This window comes from Neltuma alba, unplaced genomic scaffold, assembly GCF_004799145.2.
Source record: "Neltuma alba isolate B1F8T4 unplaced genomic scaffold, ASM479914v2 tig00004897_pilon, whole genome shotgun sequence".
Lineage (NCBI taxonomy): Eukaryota > Viridiplantae > Streptophyta > Magnoliopsida > Fabales > Fabaceae > Neltuma > Neltuma alba.
Genome location: NW_021633900.1, coordinates 43,045 through 67,868, shown reverse-complemented (window position 1 = coordinate 67,868; position 24,824 = coordinate 43,045). Strand labels below are relative to the sequence as shown.

The 24,824-nt window shown below is 31.6% G+C and overlaps 2 protein-coding genes across 4 annotated transcripts; both read right to left on the bottom strand.

Moving 5' to 3' along the window:
• Positions 1-1,196: 1,196 nt before the first annotated feature.
• Positions 1,197-4,782, bottom strand: LOC114746100 (histone-lysine N-methyltransferase, H3 lysine-9 specific SUVH3-like). 3 transcript variants are annotated; one of them, XM_028934283.1, is made up of 3 exons: positions 4,649-4,782; positions 2,311-4,524; positions 1,197-1,556 (listed from the first exon to the last, which is right to left on the bottom strand). In XM_028934283.1, the coding sequence occupies exon 2, from the start codon at positions 4,328-4,330 to the stop codon at positions 2,372-2,374; it is 1,959 nt and encodes a 652-aa protein (XP_028790116.1). In that variant the 5' UTR covers positions 4,331-4,524; positions 4,649-4,782; the 3' UTR covers positions 1,197-1,556; positions 2,311-2,371. The 3 variants fall into 3 exon arrangements, with proteins under 3 accessions (XP_028790116.1, XP_028790115.1, XP_028790114.1); XM_028934282.1 differs by having other exon boundaries at positions 2,311-4,471; XM_028934281.1 differs by having other exon boundaries at positions 2,311-4,471; positions 4,654-4,782.
• A 1,064-nt stretch (positions 4,783-5,846) lies between these two features.
• LOC114746099 (CO(2)-response secreted protease-like) lies at positions 5,847-14,584 on the bottom strand. The gene is made up of 11 exons (XM_028934280.1): positions 14,422-14,584; positions 13,714-13,817; positions 12,894-12,991; positions 11,954-12,121; positions 9,561-9,672; positions 8,886-9,423; positions 8,665-8,765; positions 8,019-8,261; positions 7,579-7,693; positions 7,277-7,493; positions 5,847-6,692 (listed from the first exon to the last, which is right to left on the bottom strand). Exons 1-11 carry the CDS (start codon positions 14,524-14,526, stop codon positions 6,142-6,144), a joined length of 2,352 nt encoding a protein of 783 aa, XP_028790113.1. The 5' UTR covers positions 14,527-14,584; the 3' UTR covers positions 5,847-6,141.
• Positions 14,585-24,824: the final 10,240 nt, after the last annotated feature.

Below are 24,824 nucleotides of genomic sequence, written 5' to 3'. Positions count from 1 at the left end.
ACTCCAATCCACTTTGTCTCTCACATTTATATTTTTTTTTAAAGATAATTCTTATAATAATAGTAGTTCTAATCAATACACTTGATTAGTAAAGATATTTTAAGAAGAAAGAAATACATATTTATTACAAATAACTAACTTAACTAATTCTCTTAATATATTCAAATTAGTCAATCAGTTCTTATATTAAGGATCGGGGTATTATAACTTTTAAAACTGATTGAAATATTTTAAAAAATGGATGAAAAGTCCTTGTTTAGATATTATATTAATTATTTGACCCAAAAAAAGATATTATATTAATTAGAAGGATTGGAATTCGTTTTTATACACAAAAAATACCAATACTTTGAAAAAATTTATACTTTTACCCAATTCAAGCTATTCGCACCAATAAAATTTTCAAGCAAGAACTTTTTGCCAATTTCTTCTATTTAATAATTATTATTAAAATCAAGACAATGAAATAAAATATATACTAGTTCATGAATGCAACAATCAACTAATGGAGTCCACCAACACCTAGATGTTGTGTGTAATGCGAGAGGATCGTCTTCAAATAGGTTATTCTATTTTTGTTGAGGCATGAAATTAATTTTTCCCATGCATTTTCTTTCATAATTTTTCTCATTATTACTCCTTCTCATTTACCCACCTATAATTAAGAGCATAATTAGAGGAGAAAAGTACATTTTCTATATATATATATATATATATATATTTGTACAAGTCAAAATATCCTCCAGTCACTTTAAACTTAAAGACTAATCTCTATCGAACCGAGGGTATTAAAATTTAAGTTCTCCCAGCAAGTACACTTCCTAATATTCAAATTTATGTTCTCTTTTTTGTGAGGGTAAGACTGCTGATAATCTCAACCAACAGTTTTTTGGTACATTGTTTTTTCTACATATTTATCCCAATTAGTAATTTTAATAGGTTTTTTAAACAACACAATTCAATTATTTGAATTTTATAATAAGTGACGAGATAAATAATATTTTAAGTAATTATATTCATATTATTACATTTTTTTCATGTCACTGTCAGAAAAATACATGAATGTAAATGATTCAATTTGTCCAATAACAAGCTGAATGCATATCATGTATGTTCTAGGCTTATTGTAAGGGTCGTTTGGTTGGGGATATGAATAGGAAGGGGAAGCCAAACTTCCCAGAAAGCAAGGCTTATCATAACTTTCAGAACCAAAATATAAATTCACAAAAGGCAGGCATAAGTTTCTTGCCATAAAGCAAACATATTTACACACATCAGTTACAAACAGTTGACGTCATTAAACCAGGAGTAAAGTTAAGCCTAACCATACACACTACATGGTGCCTTGAATATCACTAGGCATGTCCTTTCTAGGACAACATGGCCATTTCAAGTCCTCCAAAACAACTTCTTCACGAACTACTACTACTTATAAATATAGAGCCGAGCATTTACTTTCCAGTCAAGCATACCTAGGCTTAACAGTATATACAAAAGCATCCATTCACAAAATTGGAGCTTGATCTGGTTCTCCAAAATAGCTGCAGAATCATCACCTGTTGGTTTATTCAAAATGATAGAGTATGTAAGATGAAAAGGACAATAAACCCCATCAAGGTAAATAAAGTGACGAACTAACGACCAAACTTTAATATTTATCAGCTGGTTGTTCGATAGAAATATGGATCGTGATTTTCAGTCAATACAAAGATGCTAAGCTGTAAATTTTTAGCCAATACAAAGATGCTAAGTTGTAAACAATGTCCACGACTCCACATGGCTGACAGAAATAACTAATAAGAACTTTCCATTGGTCTTGTCCATATTAAAAAGAATAAACATATACTTCGATAATAGTGTCCATAAAACAACAGCAAAACGTGTATTTGTTAAAAGTTTACCAAAAAAGAAAAGTGTGAAAATTTTTTGACTTGAGGTATTGATCTTGCATTGCAAAATAAGTTGAAGTCAAAACCTTTTAGTAGAATGAAATGCCAGAAAAGTGATATTACCAGTTGACACGTCTATGATATTAATATTCAATAACAGTGAAATCAAGTGGCATCTAAAAATAAATAAACAAAGCTTATGAACTTAGAGCCTAGAAGAATGGAACTTGGAACAACTTGTACAGTTGCAGGGACAGCCACAAAGCATGATTTATCATTATTCATGAACTATGAATGTGACAGACTTCAAAAATAAAACAGAAAATGAAATTGGTCGTTATAAAATGCCTGCATTCATTTTGAAGATCATATATCAGAAGGAAAGAAATTTTCAAAACATGAAAGAAGGAGGGATTCAAACCTTAGCCGCGAATACATTTTCAAACACCATGCCTATGTGTAAGCAACAGTGACACAAACCATCAACCAAAAGAACCTCGGCACTTTGATGATCCACATAAGCATTTTTTCCGACCTCCGGGCATTCCTCTACCCTCAGTATGATCAGAACGGGAAACCCCATAATCGTACGTCAACTCTGTCATTGGTGGAATGTGTCTGAGAGAGAAAAATGCAATATGAAGGAAGGATTGATTATTTTCTTCATAAACAACTGGCTGCCAGAAAACATTTGGGGAACAGCTATGATTCATGAATCTAGCCACATTTCCGAACTCTTTAGCACTTATAACTAGAGGAGATGGAATATCATAATCCTCACTAGGATCATCTGAATCCACTCCTTCAAATAACTGAGGCGTATGATTCCACTTAAATGGAGGATAAATACGGTTAGTATTAAAAGCATACTCATCTTTAATTGCTAGCTCCTCGTTTTGATTTAAGTTTCCTTTGTCAATAACTTCTCCAGCATATTCACAAATAAAAGAACCAGCACGAATAGGATCCAATGATCGAAGGCCCCATCCTCTGTCCCTAGTTTTGAATACTTCCAAGGAGTGCCTTAAACCCAATTGGGACACTCGATTTTTGCAGTTAGGAAAACAACGACAGGTAGGGCCACATTCATGAATTAATGGCTTACGACTTACTAGAATGCCATTGCCAATATATGGAAAGTCGCCTTCATTTCTCCGAATACAAGAGCAATTCAGATCACCAGGGACACATGTTTTTGTACAGTTGCAGCCATCAGAAGACTGCATTAAGCTGAATGGTTTAGAATATCTAAGGGAATGAAAATAAGTGAAACCACCAGGCAATCTCTCATGATCAACATCATTGACAAGTGATACTGGAATACTCTCAGCTCCTGAAGACAGATCTGAAAGAGTAAGTCCAGTCCTTGAAGAACAGTCTGTCTTCCACTTCTGAACTGATTTCCAAACAGAAAAAGCACTAAGCTGTCCGGGCACTCTCACCAACTTGTACTTGAATACACCACTGCCATGTTTCCCCTTTTCTATCCATGAATCTTGAATTTTGTACAGACCATCATAGACATAGATTTTTGCATTTGGAGCAGCAGGATCTTTCATGCCCCGGATGACTCTCACTTCATTGTGCCGTCGTGAACTCCTTTCCAGAGCAAGATTGCCCCCTTGAAGCTTCTGATCAGCCGCCACCGTGTCTCTCTTGCCAAAGTTCCCACTCTGTCCACTATAAATTAAAACATCATCATCATCTGCATGGTCATCATATTCATATGATGAGACAATACTTAGAGCCAAAGGTTCATCCTCAAACCCACCCTTGATGGTCATGGAGTCAATCCCACCCATGGACTGAGCATGTAGCCCCACAACACATAATTCCATTCTGAAATAGAAAATGTCCCCAATCTCAACCCCAGGAACGACACCTACTCTCTTCGTCATGTTTGTTCGAACGCCTTCGGTCATCAATATATTGCCAGCTCTTAAATCTCCACGCTTGGCATCTTCAAGCTGGCTAATTCTTCTTCGAAGCGCATCAAACTCCCTGAGCACAAGATTAACCACTTCCCGGTCACCATCAGTTTGCTGGTCAGGGCTAATACCAACTATAGAACATAAATCCATTTGTGATTCTTGGCTCTTCTTAGTCTTTCTTTGGGATGATTTTGAGCTGCTCCCATGCGGTGCTCCACGTTTTGATGGAATAGAATCTAAAGGGCTTCTGACTGTTCGGATTGGAGTAGGCATCGGAACATCTCCAGAAGGAGGAGCATGCTGGTTAAGATCAGTCCATGCATGAGATTCTTGAGGTCCACCAAAGGGGAAGAAAGGAGCAAACCCAGAAGGATACTGGCCAGAAGAAGGACCTTGAGATGACATCGGGAAAATTGGTAGCAAGCAACGCAGAGGTTTAACATCCAAAATCATGGACTTGTCAGAAGAACTTGATGAAGGAACAGAGTTTTGGCCTAAACCTCCTTCCATTGCAGACTCCTAGCTTCAAAACCCCTATTTTCCCTCAAGAACTTACCCAATATCTTGTTTCCCCTCTTCTATCAAAATGCGTACTTCGAAACTCTTTCCATTTGCAGCAGACACACCCGAACGTATCACGATAGTTTCATCCTTGAAGATTATTTTGAGAGATTAGCGAAATAAAACCCAATAGGTAAATGAGACTACGAATGGAATTTTACTGAGTAAGTGATAGATAAATGGATACAATTTGTCGAAATTCATAAAATGCTTAACAAATCAGCGAAGCATATGTTGGGGGAAAAATTGATGAGAAGAAATATTTACCTTACCTTCTGAAGGTGATTGAAGATTGTAGATGCTTTCTTTCAAACATATGGACTCAAAATGGAGGAGGCGAACTTGAAACTGAAGGAGAAAGCAGAAGCAGAAAATGGGTTTCTCCTAAGATGAGTTGAGCTTGAAGACAGTGAGTGAGAACAATGCGAGGTACGAAATAGTCAGAGTCGTTTTTAAAAACCAATATAAATAGGGAACCGGCCTCTCTCATTTTCTCCTACTGGCCCGCTGCCATCCTTTACCTAGAACTACACCGTTTTTGGCGTAAATAGATGAGGCGGAACACCCCTTTTTTTTTTCCCTTTTTTTCATATAAATAAGCACTCAGTTTTTCAAAATATTTTTTCAGTACCATTCGGTATTTTAAAATATTTTTTAGTAGCATTAATGCTCTAAAATAATTTTTAATCCACTCAACACTCTAAGATTTTTTTTAATAACTACCACAGTATCTGAAATCTAGTAAACCGAAATATTTTTTTCAAACATTCATTATCTTGAAGTAACTTTTTTTTTGTAATATTTTAAGATATTGGATGTACTAAAAATTAATTTAAAGAACGAGCTGTTATTGGAAAACCAATTCATTTTGCTGGACTAAAAATTAGTTTAGAATACTAGCTACTATCTTGACACAAGTACTTAGATCAAATTTTTTATATCCATTATACCATGTTTTTAAATCACACATGGTCATGTGTTCTAAAATTTTTTTTCCATATGAGTTTATAATTAAATGCTATTAAATACTAATATTTCAAAAATAAAACACATGATCATGTGTCATTAGAGAACTTGACATAATATATATAAGGAACTTAAATATTGTTCTTGTTGATATTAGATTTCAACAATTTAGTTCTTATTTATTTGTTTCTTATAATTTAATATTTGAATAATAATTTTGTTAAATATTAAATTTAAATTACTCAATTTGATCCAATATTTGAGATGCCAAATTTGAAGCATTTCAAAATAACTCCCCAACTTTCGAAATTATCTCAAATTTTGATCCTTTGCCCTGATGTAGTCAACGATTAGGGCTGAATTGATAAAGTTAAACGACCAAAGTACTATTTTAATCCAATACTATTTATTCATTATTCTTCTTGACACCACCCCATATTGTTTTTCTTTTAAAAGTGTAATCAGGAGTGAGAAGAACAGAAGCTTGACAGATTTGAAATTCTTAAACAGAAGACAATTACAAACTCAAAACAGATCACTTAAAAATGCCATACATATAGAGAAACCACGGACACAATTTTATCCTATTACATAGGACACTCAACTCTCTTCAAAACTACTGAGGAGCCTTGAACATAACAAAAGAATATGGTTCTGATTCTTAGATAGTAGCTTGAAAAACAAAAGAATCAATACATTTTATGGATATTAATCAATTTTGTAAATATGCTGTATGTGTATTTGTGTGTATGTCTGTCCATGAACATAGCCTGCACTAGACAAATAGTTCCAAGTTATTGAACATTGACAGCAAATACTGTATGAACATAATGCCTACCATCAAGCCAGGTTAGAGATCCAAAATTGTAGCCTCCATGGGCCTCCTTCCCATAGAATGAGACTTCATAAGACAGCTTTTTTACACTCTCAGAGAAAACAAGTCTACTGGGAAGCACCTTGACAATTAATCCCTTTGGTGCATGCACTTTTGCTGTATATGTGGCATTAAGGGGTCCCACATTGGTAACAGTTCTTCTGATTACTTTAGCTTTCTGGTTCCTACTAAGCTTTTTTATGGAGATTGATGGGTAGTTTATGTTGGATATAAGGTCTTTATTGGAGTTCTTTGGGCAAGTGAAGTTAGTCTTAGACATTGATCTTATGTTTTTCTGTGAATAACCATAATAACAAAGGAATTGGAGGTAGTCTTCCACATTTGTTTCAAAGACTAAACCAGGATAGAGAGCTTTGAGTGGGCTAATTTCCCCTGCTCCCATTTCATGTGGATTGGCAAAGTCATTTGAGCTGTTTGTCACAGACTTCCTCAGGTTGTTGTAGGTTGTTGCTGGAAACAAAAAAGTGGAAAGAACTGCATAAGTATCACTTGATTAAATCAATTATGAGATCATCAACTAAACACCCATGTTTTGGTTAAAGTCAATTATGAGACCCTCAACCAAATACTCATTTTGATTAAAATCAACTATGAGACTGTTGACCATGTCTCTCATAAGCAGTCCCCACATGCTTCGGGTGCATTTGGATTAGCATTGGGTAAAACAGAGCTCATAAAATTGATTTGTAGGCATAACTGATTTAAAAATAGGGTGTTTGGATAAATTTTTAGGAAAGTATAATTAAAAAGTGGGTAATAGTAGCTTATGAGATAACCATAGTTTTTGGTTCATAATTGATTTTGGCATGCGAAAGATTGAACATTTTGAAAAAACCAAACTTTATTGGGCTGAGTTAGCTACTTGGTTTATGGTCAAGTCTAATTCCCATTTTCCCTAGAGCATGACCAGTTGTATTTCTTTCTTTTTACACCTTTTTTAACCCAGTACTGAAACGTCTTTTTCTTTCTGTTTTCTTTCTTTGAGAGAGAAATTTTTCAAGATTAAACAATAAGAAGAACAATGGTTGTTGAACCTGTAGTCATGAGGGCTGACTTGATCATTGAAGGACTCCATCTTTTGTGCACTGATTTGATGAATGCTGCAGCACCAGTCACATGTGGGCAAGCCATAGATGTACCAGATTTTATGCCAAACAGGGATGGTTTTTTCCCAGCTGGAACGCTTCCTGGTTCAGTGTTGATGGGTATCATGGCAGCCAGAATGCCAATTCCTGGGGCCATAATGTCTGGCTGAGGAACACATTTGCCACAAGTAGTGTGTTAGATTTTGTAGCCTTGTATACATTTCATGTAGGGCCTTGAGGAAGAAAAGTACCTTGAGTATGTTTTCTGTAAGGATTGAAGGACCTCTAGATGAGAAAGAAGCAACACTTGGTGAGGGTTTATTTCTAGCAACTTCCGCTGTTGGAAGAATTGTTGCGGTTGGGTTCCTGCCATGGATGGAGCCAAGAAAGGCTGAGGATTTTTGCTTGAACTTATTTTCCAATTTTTGGAAGTTTATATAATATATATATATAGATGTTAAAAAAAGAAAAGAGGAAAACCAAAGCAGAAGAATGTATGGCTGGAAAGATGAAGCCACATAAATCATAAATAGTGGAACTAGTTCGTATTTTAAAATTGGGAATGTTGGATACTAAGTCCCTTATTGAGTAGCATGAAATGCTGAACGAGGTGCTTAAGTGGGTCAGTTCTCCCACCTCAACTTTAGAGTAGAGTTCCCTATCCCATTTAGATGCTTGTCAAAATGCTTACCTGGTAGAGTTAGCGTAACTTATAATCTGATTCCCTTCAAAATCACCAACATTTGTGTAGGGAAAAACGCCTGCATCAAAAGGAACATCCTTCTTGTCCTGATCAATCAGTATCATCCCCATGGCCCTTGCATCTTGTACAACCAGCTTCTTGATCTTTCTTGAAACAACTACATCATCAGCAACACAAATCACAATCTTGCCAGCAATTTTACTGTAATCCAATGATCCAGGATAGCAATTCCTGCATTTCATTGATGAATGAACATATTTCCTTATGTTGGTGTTTCTGCATCATAGCTGCCAAGCATTTGCAACTCATAAAAACTAGGATTTAATATTACTACTTCTGTGTTTCTGTATTAGTGCCACTGCCTACTGGTATGTTAGCTACATGTATAAGTGGGAATAACAGTATATGCAGAAATAGATTTTCCTTTCAGTTAGATATGAATTATCTTCAGCTCTTGACAAGGTAAATCTTCACCAGCAAAGATGAGATGTTAAGCAAGATTTACAACTTCATCCTATATAGCGTATTAAGATAAAGATAATGCGACGAGGATTTTTCAAATAGTTAAAAAAAGAAAAAGAAAAAAAGCTAAAGCAAAACTTAAAATTATGATTTTGAAATTACTATTGTGTACCTTGCTTCTGATGGAGGGGTAAATCTAGCAGCCACATTCCCTCCAAAAACAAGAGGATACAACTTTGAACGAGTGAGGTTTGAGAAGTTAATACCTGAGCCCTACCAACACAATCACAGGGGGAAAAAGGTCCGATTTACTATGCATGAAAACTATGCTAAGAAATTTACCACATCTTTTTTCCCCCGCTAAAGCTTTGAATCAGAAATCAAGAAACCTACTTGAAAAGTTTTTCCATCGCCAAGGACAACAGTTGATTGGAAGACCCTATCAATATTAGAAGCTGCCACTGTGAATACCCATGGAGCTGTGTTAACAACTGTGAGAGGATCAGGACCATCATTTCCTGCTGAGCACACCACCATGACACCCATTTCTTCTGCATGAAATGCTCCAATAGCTATGGGGTCATTCAGAAAGTCTGATTGAAACAGTGAGCTAAGTCCAATGGAAATTGAGATTATATCTACTCCATCTTTAACAGCATCATCCATAGCCTTCAATATAGTGGCACCTGAGCAACCTTCTTCTGAGCAGGCCTTGTAGGCAGCAATCCTAGTTGAAGGGGACCCACCTCTTGCTGTTCCTTCTCCTAAACCATAACAACTAGCATTTTTTACCCAAGTTCCAGCTGCTGTTGATGCAGTGTGAGTCCCATGACCAACAGAGTCTCTTGGTGAGCCTTTGGATACTCCACCATAAGTCTTGTTGCTAGCTAAAGTGATTTGCAGATTATAGTATCTTGCACCTATCAATTTCCTACAATTTTACTGATATAATTGAGCTTTTCCCATACTAGGTTGCATACTCATTGATATCAATAATTTTCTTTTTGAGGTGTATTAAACTAGATGCAAACATCTTGTTGAAAACTTTATGGGAGAAGGAATAATCACCTGTTACAATTGGATAGCTTGAAATCATGACCCTGCATGCAAACGCCTTTCCATCTAGAAGGGATTTCCCCAATACCCTCATCATTTAAACTTGGAGATTCTGGCCATATCCCTTTAGGAAAGAATAGATATAAACTTGAATGAATAATGTTTAAGCAACTTGTTTATAACATATCACAGGCGATTGTTTTTCTAATTAAGGCCAAGGTCAACATCAAAACGGGTGAAAGTTATAGCTTTCAGAGTTTCAGACTGAGGAAACTCGTAATTATGACTAAATATGAATGCTGGGTTCTAATTATATACTTTACCAGTGGTATTTTATCTAAATATATGTGTGTTTGTGTATTGTAAACTATGCAATGCGTAGCAGATTTTGCTCTACCTCCCTTTAAATAGCCTCCTACATCTCTTTGATTTAGACTTCTACTTAGTTGGCCTTCGCTGTTTGCAGAAAATGAGGTTAGGAAGAACAAGGAAATGACATTATTTGGTTATAAAAATTATGCTCAATTAGCCGTCACCAGTGACAGATTCTGCATGGGAGACATGTTACTCATGGCAAAAGTATCAAAGAACCCAACCTTGCTCAATTAGCCAGATCAAGTTTCATACAAAAAATTGTATTGGGCTTGACTTTAGCTTGTAATTTACTGTTATTAGTAGGCATCCACAAGTTCTGATATATGTTACTAGTAGACAATTTATCAGTTTCCTAATTATTTTTTACCAAAAAGAAGGTGCTGAGACATTTCATCTCTTTGGTGATTTTATAGTTAGCTCTTGCATGTAACCTCACTGTCTTGACTGTGTCCCCAAGTAGTGCTCTTATAGATTGGAATTGGGTCATGTAGAATCCTCGTTGCACATGCCTTCCCAGGCCCCAAGAGGTATTCTGTCCAGGAAAATTCTTTTCCAGTTATTTCTCTTTACCTATTATTGAGCAGGACCTTTTAATTAACAATTTATGTAAAAATTTAGCTGTTGATAGAGTATAACAGAGGTATGCAATCCAAGTAGCCAAGTCCCATCTAGTGGGATAAGGCTTGCCCTTGTTGTCGTTTCTTTTTTTTTTCTACATTTTCAGGCATGACGAGTTGATTCTCCTTCCTTTTACATACAAGTTATTGGAAGGAAAGGAAGGTTTATGGAAGCACTAATCTAAAGTTCCAATCATATTACTCATCATTTGTGTTTAATTGTTCTCTCTCTAGCTCCTAATACTAATATTTTCATAACTTATTTTCTTATTTTTGCTTTGATCTTCTGGTTTCAATTCATTTCATAGCTATGAACGGCCCATATCCTCTCAACATCAATAAAGAAGAATGTGCATCATGGAAAGAAGCACCAATTTATTTTCTTATGTTTACGAATAATTATTGACAAACACAGAGGAGAGCAGCAATCAAAACAGCTGGATGAGGGCCACAATGAATGGCCATTAATTGTTCACTAGCAAGGCTATTGGCAATACCATGTGGGTTGATTTCTATTATGCTAGTACTGTCACTTTTGCTACTTGCTAGATGTTGATACCTTAACTGCCAGTTTGCCTCTTATTCCTATCATGCATTACACGAAATCTAAAAGATATTCATGACCTATGTATCACATAACTTACTATGTATGTAGATTTTGTATAATAAATTTTGGTTACTGGTCCTAAAAATATGAGTGAAACTAAGTAATTTGTATAAACTAATAAAATTAAGTTAGTTATTTGTAAAAAAAACTTTTTGGCTTTCCTAAAATACCTATTTTAATTATGTGTATTGGAAACTACTCCCTTAATGGAAAATCCCATTAATATGTGAGAGTTTGGGAAGAAAATAAAATTTTGAAAGACAAAATAGCTTTAAACCTTACATTTAAGATGAATACAAACTCCTCTATTACTTTTTATATTTAAGAACACAGTAATGTATTAATTTTATTAGTGAGTGTCAGCACGATGACATTCACTGGCTATCACATGAGATGTCTCTTCAAAATTCCTTAGGCCATTTATGAGAATTGCAAAGACATGTGAAATGCATCCCCACCCAACTCTACAGATTACATGCCTATGACAGCCTTCCATGCTGTCATTTTATCGTATGTAACTATCAAATATTGAAATTTTTTTAATCAAATAATGAGACTGTAGCTTATGTGACCTTAGGATGTTTCATTTCAAGAGTTTTCTTCTTTTTTTTAGCTCTTGAAAAATCAATATTATATAGTTATTGCCGAAATTTAGCTCTTTTTGTTTATTCTTCTGGATATAATGTTTAAAAAAAATTCGGGCGGAAAAAAAAGAAAAGGAAGAGTGTAATGGTAGCCAAACTTACAAGAAAATGAACACAACTTATTAGTTTAGTAATGGAGCAGGGAGAAAAAGTGACACGTACCAGTGTCTATAACACCAATAATGGCATCGCTTGAAAAGTGGTGTTGTAGTTGCTGTGGGACAGTGCCACGTGGCATCATACCCAAATCAGATTCCAAAAAATCCCAGGATCTTGTCGTATGCAACTCAAGAACTGGATCTGGAAACACTGACACTACCCCATGGTGCTCTGTTTTGAAAGTTGCCATTAAAACACAAAATAACAAATAAATGTACAAAAAACTTCATAGAGCACATACACTTATCAAAATGTGTCTAAAATGTGTCAAATATGTCATACGATACATATAACCGACCCTACCTAATAGGATAAGGCTAATTATTACTCATCCAGTTCTAAATATAAGATCCTTATACACACTAGTATAAGGGTCTTACATTTAGGACCGGAGGGGTATAATTTTTATGCACAAAACTTGGGCTTGGTGAACAAAATTATGTGTATGGAGTGATTAAGGGACTGCATAATAACTCGTATTCATGAATGGAAGAAGAAAGACTTTGGTTTAAGCAAAAATGATAAGCATTAGTGAGCTTTTGTCTTTGTGTTGGGAAATAATTAGGGACCTCAGAGAAGAAGAAAACGAGTAACCATGACTTAAATGATTAAAAAAAAATACTTTATTCAATTCTGAATATAAATACTAATTGAGAAATGAGTTTTGATTAAAACCTCAATTCATTTTGTTTTTTTATTATTTTTTTCGCAAATTACCTCTGTTCATTCTGCACACTAATAGGTATGATCAATAAGAATAATTTTCTGAGAGGCATATATATTTTTAAAAGACCAACACATATATATTTTGTAAATAATTAATTTAACTAAATTTATTAATTTATTTAAATTTTATCTAACTCTTATATTTAAAACCGGTATTTAAGGAATTGGAAATAGACAATAGTGAGAAAAGGAGGAAGCGAGAAGACAAGATAAGTACCAGATAATGCAGAAGCTTCACTCTCAGTAAGCATGGCTGAGAATCCACTAAAAGCATGACTGTAATGGTGGATTAGAGCTATCCTCTCACTCTGTTTTCTGTGAAAAAGTTTAAAGTTAAAAATGCACAGTGGGTTGATTTAACTAATTTCTATGGCTAAATATAATTATTTTAAGGTTTGGGATCTGTTAAGGTAAAAATAAATATTTTTAGGGAAGTTACCTCTCAGTTTAGAATCTGATCTAACTTCGATATGGATTAATCAAAGTTTAATAAAACTTGGGATGCAGTTTGATTTGTCACAAAATAAACTGTTTTACGGTTTTGTTGTGTAAATTATATACAAAATAACCTGTAATGATTTCTAAAATAAAATTGAGTTGAGGTATCTTGAGGAATTTTATAGAGCAAATCAGTTGGGTCGGATTTTTTTTTTTTTGGGAGGATGAGAAATTTTGAAATCTTTCAAATTTTATTTTTTTTATTTTTGACATTGAAATTATTGTTGTTTGAAGTTAATAACGAAAATATTTTTTTTTTCATATGGGGAAAAAAAGGTAGAATAAAATAAAATCTAAATCATTTAGGACGAATTTTTAAAATTTAATAAAAGCTTAAACGTCATGACATGATCATCCACTTGAATTAATAAAATCTGCACATGTCCTTTAATATCATTCTTACAATTATTTATTAATAAGTATATTAATTAACACGCTCTCTATTCTCATTTACAAGTTATTTTCCATATTTTTTTAGTTGGAATCAAAGAAATCCCTAGAATTTATGAATTGCTATAAAAAGGTGAATCAGAAAAAACCTTGGAATAATGGAAGACAAGAGCTGCAAATGGGCAGATTCTGAAAATTTGGCATCTGACCCAAAGCTGTTTGATGCTGAACTTCCCATGTAAACAACATAAGGCTGCACAAAATACCCAAAGAATTGATTAAGCTTTACTAATCTTAATTATTAGAAGAACAAATAATTAATGGTAAACACACACCATAAATAATCCCTTTAACAAACTAGAAGTAATTCCTTTGATATTAATAGATAACATCTTCCTCTTTATAAGTCTGTCTGAAATTTTTAGAATCATTTTTATTTTTTGTCCCTATTAATTACCGGTTAGTGGTCTGTATTAGTTATTATTGATCACTCCCTCTCTTCATAAATAAGAATGTTTTATTTGAAAAGTAAGTTGCATTATTTTATATATTCATCATCATTAATTAATTTTAGCTAGTTTTTTTATTTACATGATTTTGTTATTCATTTTTTATAAAGAAGATCAGAGGAGATATTTTGATGCATATGTGTGTGTGCGTGTGTGAAGACATGAACATTCGACACAGAAAAGTCCAAACCCAAGAGAAAGAATCATGAATTTGGCTGGCCTGAGTTTAGATGGAGCTCATCTCTCTCTCTCTCTCTCTCTCTATAGACAGGTGTTCATTCACTAGATAGGATCCAAAAAGGAATAATGAAAATGAAGAAGGGGAGAGAGAGAGAGAGATTCACATACCTTGGGAACTTGATGGGAGAAGGCTATTGAAGAAGAAGAGATCATGAGAAGAAGAAAAGGTACAAAGAGGAAATAATGAAGGAATTGCAGAAGTGGAGAAGCCATGGAAGATCTGATTTACTGAGATCACAGAAGAAAAGAGAGTTTCCTTCTGCTCATAAAGATGAAGACAAGTTCATGATGAGTTCTGATCTATTTATAGGCTCAGTGAGAGTGAGACTGAGAGAGAGCAAGTGAGATTCTTCAATACATATATATATATATATATATATTAATACTTTGTTTCCTTCTTTTTGCTCTACCTGTATTGAATGAACTGCGTGTTCTTCTTTTTTTTTTTAAAAAAAAAAAGGTGGTTGACTTCAAGAGTACCATAGTAAAAAAAAAATGAATTGAAAAAAAGGATATAAAATTACTATAATTAATTGTAAGAAAATGATTAAAAATTCCACTGATTTATTATTCCGGAATGGTTAATTAGAAAGTTATTTTTCCCCCTAAATTAGAGTTTTATTATTTTATGATTTTTATTTGTTGATTTGTTTTTTAAAAAAATTAAATATCAATTCATTAAACTTCATTAACAAGCCTGGCTTTAAAGATATAGAATGTGAGAAAAAAAAACCATCATTTACAATTATTTAAGGCATAATTTAGTTACTTATTTGTTACGTTTTTGGTATGAAGTATTGGGTAATTTTATTGTGTGATCAAAAGGGGATCAAGACCTTAAACCGGGGGCCTTTGCCTTTGCCCCTGCCCACTACTCTTAGCTAATTACATGACCCCACATGTTAATTAATAAATCATGATATTCAATTTCATCAAGTTTTCACAATTTCTGCTTACCCCAGCCTTTCTTTTTCTTTTCTTGTTTTTTTTTTTTTTGGCTGGAGGCCACCGTCATTGTTGCCAGCGGAGGCCGCTATCACCCCCGTCCACCTATGTCATTAGCGCGGACAGGGGTGAAGAAGTAATAATTATAAGGCGGGGATCATACTTGCGGTTCTAAAATCATAGGGGTAAGATGGTCTTAAAAATTTATTATGAAGATGGCCCATTATTGATTATATAATGCTCCCCCCAGACAGGGTATAAAGAAAGACAGATGCACATAATCTTATTTTCAAATGTAGAGAGACCTTTTTCATCAAATCAAGTGATAGCAAGGCAGCCTTAGTGCGAAACTCACATACTCCTTTAGTCTTATTTATAGAATTAAAAAAAGATATTTTTTTTATTTTATTTATAAGATATTGAGAGAAATTTTTTTTATAGATATATAATTTCACTCTTATTTATTATTGTGTTGATTTTATTTACAGGAAGTATAACGTATATTAAATAAAGATAAAGTCAGAAAGTTGTTAAATTTTAAATAAGAGTTAATAAAATTTAAGATTTTTCTTTATCTATATAAAACATATTAGACATGACTCATAAATAAGCCAGAGGAGTATGTCTTTAAAAAATTATTAACAAGGTCATAATCGTTATGTGGGTGCAAATTTCATATAATGGGGTGTTTAGATAACTCCAGAAGCACTTTTCCGTAAATCGAGAGAAACTTCTCTACATGTTTATTTCGTATACCGTAAAAACACTTTTAAAACTATAGTTTTGTTTTTACCCAAACAAACCCAAAGTCTGAAAATTCCATACCCCTCTACCAAACGCACAAAAAGGAACATATGGATTTCAATTCCATTTCTATTTTTATCTTCAAATTTTCAACGTACTAAAATGGACCTAAAGAAAAGGAAAAGCAAGAATCCCAGTTCCTTGAAGGAGAAGACTTTCAGTTCATTAAAGAAGCAGAAGAAGATGATGATGATGATGAAGAAATGCTTCAAATGGAAGCAATTTAATCTCTGTTCAACTGCCATGTGAAATTTCTTTATTTTATTTTATTTTTATCCTTTCTTTCTTTTTGTTCTCTTTCTCTTTGTTTTCCAATGGTCAGTTTCACTTGTTCTCATTAGTTCTTAATCTCAGCATCTTCTTCTCTCTCTCTTTGTAAGATGATATTATTATCTTCTCTTTTGCTTTTAGCTCAGTGGACAACCCTAAACGTGCAGAATGCAATTGATGAGTTGAATTGACAAGTATAGCCTTGAGTTATTAATTAATTACTACTCATTCTCTATGGATTCTCATGCATGAGATGAGACCACGTGGCATTTGATTAATTAATGATTATATTGCCATCATAAACTCCAGCACCTGGATCCCAACTGTTGGCCCAAAAAAAAAAAACAAAGAAAAAATAAGTGAATCCTGACTATCCTAATTCTTAACCTTTTGACACAGATTTCACTAGATAATAATACATGTGTTTCTTAATATAAAAGTTTGTTAAATGTTGGATTTTGTTTTAACTATAAGACCATATCTTTTCCCAAAATATCTCTGTTGATTGTAAAGGGTTCCCACTAAAAGATAATTTTAATCATCTAATGCACACAATTAAAAAGGATAGTTTAGAGAAAGTATTATATATTTATGACAAATAAATAAATTAACTAATTTTCTTAACATTCTCAAACTTGTTATTTAGTTTTTATATTCAGTACTGGAGGTAGCATATTGTGGATAAAAATTAAAGTCCCGTTTAGTACGAAGTATTAAAAATGATGAATAAGGATTGAGATTGAAGGTGTAAAACTATATTAAAAAGGTGTTTAATATGAGTAATTATATAATACTTGGGATTAGATAAACTCATATATGTGGGATTGAGGAATACCATGAGGAGAGGTGCTATTCTCCAATCCTATCTATATGGGATTGCCTAATTCTATGTGATAAAAAATCACTTATACTAAACATCCTTTTAATATATGTTTTCAATCCTAATATCAATCCTTATCCATCATTTTTAATACTCCATACCAAACATAACCTAAGAGTTTATTAAATAAATTAGTCGGTGTCTCAGTCCTTTTGAAAGGTAAGGATTCAATAAATATATAGTTATCTAATTTTACATAAGATTTTAATTTTATTTTTTAATTTTATAAAGTATCTTTTAAATCTTTTAATCCTAATTTGCATTTCTGGAATTCAAAATATCATTTTTCTAATCTAATTTCTTTAATTGTAACTTTTCTTCCCTATATATAATCAAACTAATGAGCCTTTCATGCCATCCAATCCCAATTTCCACATAAAGAAATACATTGCTTAGTGCAGAAGACACCCACCATGTTCAAAAGCTAAGTAAATGCTATGCTTTATTGATTCTACTTCTTTTCTACTATAAGATTAGTCAACTTCTAATTTGGTTGATTTCTCTCCTCTGACGGAAAAAAAAAAAAAAAGATTTCTCTCCAATATAAGATTTTCTCACTTTATTTTCGTTGTAATTTTAAATTGTCCAAATTAAATTTTAACAACTTAAATTTATTTATATGAACCTCAATGTAATAATTTTAGACCACCTAAATTTGATTAATCATTGGTAAGTATAGTAGATCTGGTTCGAAATGAAGAAAAGCCAATTTGGTCAGTCTCATGAAGCTCATCACCACCACTACCACCACTTACTTTTCAGACCTTTAACTCAGCTTATCTGTGTGTAAGTTGGCTTCTAACAAACTCCAACACTAAGATATTAGTCAAAAGCAAAAGATGTGCTCAAGAGCACTCTAAACTTGTAAAATAAGATTATTTCAATAACTTTTTCTAAATACTAAAATTACACTCTTTGAATTTTGATTAGTAGATTCATATTCAATTTAAAACGTGTTTGTCATTACCATATTAAAAAAATAGGGTAGGACCTTCGTCTAGAAAGGTTAAAAAGTAAAAAAAGTCTCATATAAATTAATATATATAATTGAGTGCGAGTAGTTTGGGCCTTTGCCCCCTTTTCTAGCCAAAAAAATTATATATATAATTTAATTATCTAACTCTTCTGTTTAAAATTAAAAGTAATATTTGTTAAATGTTGTTACCGTATAGACGGTTGCGCTATAATATTTTTGGATATATTTTCAAATTTGGGCCTGGGCTTCGCCAAGAGAATTGGAGGGACCAAATGTTTCATGTGAAGGTGACCCAATTCAGTTCAAGGCCCAAATATATTACAATACAGTGGCCCAAAGAGAAGGAGAATCTACTTTCCTCATCTTCATGTCTCTGGTTGGAATCGAAGAATTTTTTTTATTGAAGTTTTCAACATTTTGAAAGTATCTACGAAAAAATATCCAGTACTTATAAGTTTTTTTGGCTCTAATATACTGGAAAAAAAATTTATTTCATAGCATTTCTATCCTGAACCGTCATTTACTGTTAAATTTGACGGTAACATAATTGAATGATCAAATTTAACCATGAATAACGGCCAAAATATATGTGCTATAGAGAAAACTTCTAAGGGATATAAGAGCTAAAAAGAACTTTCAAACATCGAGCATTTCTTTGTAGGTACTTTCTGAGTATTTAACCACTTTCACTTTTTTTTTTTCCTTTTTAATATTTATCATGTTTTCATAGTTATGATTTGACAGTTTCAGTCCCGTATTTCTATTTACTTTTTAAATGAAGGTGTGTGAGGATTAATTTGTATGTATTAAATGAATTTTTATACGCGGAAATGTAAAGATACTTCAAAAGAAAAAAAAAGAATTTTAGATGTGTTTAATTCATATCGTAGCCTTTGTAATATAATAATATGAAACTTTGTATTTGGTTTGTACTTAAAACTATAATTGAACCTGATGCAATGCACTTGGATCTACGTATCATTTAGGTATTCCTACCATAAATGAGATTCATATGGTCCATTTTTTGTCTTGTAATAATACATTTTAATATATATTTTTTAGAACTAAGATATTACTGTTGTTAGAATTAATCTGTCTCGTATAGAAAAATTGAGATTCAAAAGACAGATCTCTTCTCATGAGGTTTATTTAACCACTTCCTTAAGTGGCGCGACTCTTTAGGAGTTACAATTCATACTAGCTTGAGTTGATTTTAATATATATTTTTGAGGGAATTACAATGAGTTATCAAAGAGAAAAATAATTATAAAACAAGTTCTATAAGTTATCCTTTTTTTTTTACTTTTAAATTTGTTATTACAGGCTGCTTAGGTTGTTATAAGAATTTTTTTACTAATTATTTTTCTTCCTTGTGACTTCATTGTAATTCTCTTTGTATTTTCTAATCTTAAAAGAAGCAAGATATAAAATGCTGTTTGTATTATGAATACCAACTTATGAAAACGTGACATAAAAATTACTTCTCCGATTCTTAATATAAGACCCATTTAACTAATTTAATTAAAATTTAGGTAAGTTAGTTAATTATAAAAAATGTGACACGTTTTTCCTAAAATACCATAATTATCTTTCTTAATACCCCTCCCTCTTCTACTTGATTATAGTTGAAAGAGTATTCATAAAAGTAATTTAGAAAAAAATTAATAAATATGATAAATGGGTCTTATATTTAGGACAAAAACTAACTCAACAATCAGGTCTTATATTAAGGACCAGAGGAGTAGAATAACAAGACACGAATTGTAAATAATTAATCAAGGTTGTGGGCGAGTAATATAGGCTCTTATTCCTTAAATAAATGGTCAATAATTCAATTTTTCCTTTGTATATTTAAATAAATTTAATTGTGATGGATTTATTCTTTACCTTTCATATTTGAGACTATCAACAAGAATACTCCTAGTCAAAGACACAAACCATAAACAATGCATTTTTTAAAATTTTATTTAAATTACATGCAATGTATGAAACCTGCCTCTAATTTAAAAAATATTATTTTATACATCAACTTGAAGGGAGAAAAAATTATTTGCAGGAACATTATTTTTAGAAGCAAAGTCATATATTGTGGCTATTGTAATTGAAATTCAAAACATGAAGCTTGAAAGTGATAGATAGATAGATAAGTACAAATATGGGGAACATTGATTGCATCATTTTGTTTGTAAGTAGGGATGGACGTAGACCACTACCATACTTCAGTAGCTTGAGACATGGCATACACACCAGTGCAACGTAATGGACTTTGTGCATCCAGCCTTCTTCTCTCTTTCTTTTGTTTTTATTGGAAATTACTTGAAGATTCAAAGAAACGTATAAGTGTATCTAACACTCTGATTTTATTCTCCATTTAACACCCTGATATTTTTTAATGGTACATCCAACATTCCAATCTTTTTTTTTTTGTGCATTCGTTATCTAATTATTATTTTTAGTAGGATGCTGAATATAACTAAAAAAAACAACATTAGAATGTTAGATGCGGTAAGAAAATAAGATTATGGTGCTAAATGCATCATAAAAAAAAATTAAGGTGCTAAATGCACCTGAGAAATAAAATTAGGGTGCCGATGACATATTTGCCCTTTAAAGAAAGGAATTTAATTACTCAAAAGTCTGATAACAAGTGATTTAGGTTGAGTCTAGTGAAAGGGATCAATCCCTTGTAACATACGCTAATCAAGGTTGGGTACTTGGGTTTAGTAAAAAGAACTACCTATATTTGGTGCCTTACAACGTCTTAAACATGATTACCTCTAATACAAAAATACTTTTGTGTAGTAAAATAGAAAGTTCGATGACAAGTGAAAAGCATGCAACAACAAGTTTCAATAATAAAAATAACAAATAATTTTTTGGTTGCTGATTGGTCATTGGTGTTTTTTAGTAATTAAATATTTTTCATAAAATTTCATTCTAACTCTCCCTTTTGTCTAGGCGAAAAAAAAATTTATATCGAATGATTGGGAATTAAATGTATCTATATGTATTTTCCTGGCATGAAATATGTATTATGTTTAAAAGGTCAATGTTAAAAATTATTTTTTGAAAATTTTGATGAGATAAAAATCATTGATTCAAGAATCTAAAATTATTGCTTTTCTTTAATTATTTAATACTCATCAGGTTCTTAATATAGGACCTAATTATTGAGTTAATTTTGACCCTAAATATAAAACTTATGTATCATATTTATCAATTATTTTCTAAATTACTTTTATGGATACTCTCTCAACCATAATCAAGTAAAAGAAGTAGGAAAAATATTAAGAAAGATGTATGGTATTTTAAAAAAAACATATCATATTTTTTATAATTAACTAAATTATCTAATTTTTTTTAGTATGATCAAATTAGTTAAATATGTCTTGTATTAAAAATAGTAGTAAGAGTATATACATTTAACTGTCATTGCTACCTTCCAATTTCCATCTCCAGTTTACTGTCCACTAGGGCTCCCTGTATCTGCATGCAAGAGGGCACGCCCTTCAATACAATTGCTTTTTTTACGAAAACAAAAACTACGAAAACATTGGCGCCGACTTTTTTGTATTTTGAAAATCAAAAGCAAAATAAAGACTGTACTCTGATTAATATATAATATAAAAAAATTAACAAATTTCACAATTATTAGGCATTCACAAATAATTTAACATAGTTTTCAAAGTATGTATTGCACGATAGTTCTCAAATAATTAAGACCGACGGTAATATGTTAACTTATATTTTTAAAATTTATTAAATTATCCAACAATTCTCCGCTTTCATTAAGTGGCAGAGAAAGTCTATTTCCAAAATCTTATTTGATTTCCAAGCAACAGGTCAGTAGTGGAGAATTCAGGTAAAAAAAAAAAAAGGTTAGTAGTGGAGAAATGAAAGAGTTGGGAAAAAAAAACGACTAATGAGATTGCTTCTAACTAGAGGAGTTTGCCCATCACAATGTCATAAATAAAGATTTAAATCTTCACTATAAATATATATAACCTTATCTACGGGTTATAAAAAGCAGGAAAAATATTAAAAAAAACTTGTTGAATTTCACAATGATAAATAGATAATTTTAATAAATTTTAACATGTTAAAATCATTATAATAATAGTCAGAATGGCCTATTTATCTTTTTAAAATTTAACAAAGAATTTTTTGTTATTTTTCCTAAAATTATGGTTCTGATGAAATTTGAGAAGCAATTTATCGAATAGAATTTCATAATTTTTTATATTATTATTTGAGCTAATAGGCGTGGATCTTGATAGATAGGATTATGATCGTTTAAGTATGAATTCTTAAATTAAAACTCATGTGAGTGACAAAAAACACGTAGGCTCATTTAAATTTAACAATGCTTTAGATCTAATTCAATAATGCTTGATATGGATAACTATATAAAACATGAGAATGCACCGTCTACATTAAAAAAAAAAATTCAAAACAGAAATATTTGTGTTTTTAACATTACTCACCAGTAAATTTATTTTCAAAAAATATTTTAAATTCCCAAATATGTAAATATTGAAGAAGCAAGTGATGCATGAATTTCCTAACTACTTGAAGCAAACTATCCTTAGGAATAATATAAAATATGATTTAGAAAATTAAAAAAAGAAAAGAAAAGTGGGAGACGTTTTCTGGTGGACGGGGGGAATGGAATGTTATGGGATTGCACAACGTGATCAGCACCATGATGTCAATATCCGTAGGAAAATAACTAATAGATTAGGAAGAAATATACACAAGGACATCCGAAATATAAAAATTATAAAAGGGTTAAAATATACATTTACTCAAAAAGTTTTCAGTTGGAAACGATGAGTACCTAAAAGTTTTTCTTAGATTAAATATTATTCAAGAAGTTTAAATTCGTGGTAATTTTATCCTATGTTGTTTAAAAAAAAAACTAACATTAATCATTAAAATATTGATATTAATCATCAATATTTTTACTAGCAAGGGATAAAATTGCTATGACTTTGGGTGTTCAATGCTCTTGAATGAATTCTTTCAAGACAAATTTGTATTTCAAGTCGTTATAAAATGATTCCTTGAAATATCTTAATTTTAGTGAAGCTTCTAGAAATCATTTTGAAATAGTGTGTGTTTTTTTAAAAAGGAATAATTACAATCAAATCTCACAAAATAGAAATAATTACTAAAAAGTCCCAATAACAATATGAGCAGCTTGTAATGACAAGTCATATAATAAAAAATGACAACCTTTAAGATTTAAAAATGATTATAACATGATTCCTTGAAATATCTTAATTTTAGTGAAGCTTCTAGAAATTATTTTGAAATCGTGTGTTTTTTTTTAAGTGAGAATTACAATCACGTCTCACAGAATAAAAATAATTACTAAAAAGTCCTAATAACAACATGAGCAGCGTGTAATGAAGAAAGACAAATTCTAGGATTTGTTTTATAATTGTAATTCTCCCTTTTTTTAAATGACATAATAATTATTATGTATAAGAAAAGTCTCATTAGTGCCGATCGAAACTCACCAAATGTTAGCCCACGTAGTGAGAATATAGTCATTGAGCCACCAATAGCTTCTTAATAATGTTGTGTAAAATGTTAAATAAAATAATTATCCAGCTTTAAAGTATACAAAATGATTAAGTGAATAATAATGTTTGCTTGATAAATGATAAGAACATTATAGCGAGTGAGAAGTTATTTATGTGTCTGCATTGGTAAGTTTAAATATGAACCTGCATATGAATGATAAGATAATAATCTTCAAACAAGTAAAAAAAAACAATTTAATCAATGAGAAATTATGTATGTATTAATTTTTAATATCTCAAAAATTAGGAAGATTATTTACTCAGAACATAAAATTCGGGGGTTTGCTACAATTTAGCTTTAACCAATATTTACTAAAAATTACTTTAATCAAAGAATATATTTCTAATTTTAATTTCAATCATGGCACAAATTTTTAGAAAAGAAATTTTTAAAAAAATAATGTAAATTATGAGCATTTTCTAAACATTGGGTGGGTTGCGAATTCATTCTTCCAATGAAACTTTCTTTTGTTTTTGCCATTTTGCTTCTGAAAATTGTAGCCACAAAAGATGGAAATCCAGTATTTTTGGCTATTGAAACTTTCTTTTTCTATTAAATTACCAAAAACCATGGCCACAAAAATGAGAAATCTTGGACTTTATTTATTTTTGGGATTACTGCAAGGACCACATGTCTAGGAAAAGTTGCCTAAGCTATTTTGTTCAAACAAAGAAGGATTTTCTATAAAAAGAAAAAAGTAGGCACACACACGAGACAAACGCTTACGACATATCTCTCCCCCCTTCTCTCTAAAGTAATTTTACAATATACTATTCATAGTTGACAAAAAATACAACTCACTTTACGCAAAATATAAAATAAGTTATATTATTTATGATATATACAAATAATGTGATTTATATATAGTTTTAAATCATATAATTTACATATTACTCCTTTCAATATTAAATAGCTATAGTAACTAATTTGTATATATTAAAAAATGATTTAAATTAGTTGTTTGAAAAAAAAACATGCTATAAATTTTGTATAATATCCTATTTAATTATTTACATTATAAACTATCATTTTTATCAAAAAAATTCA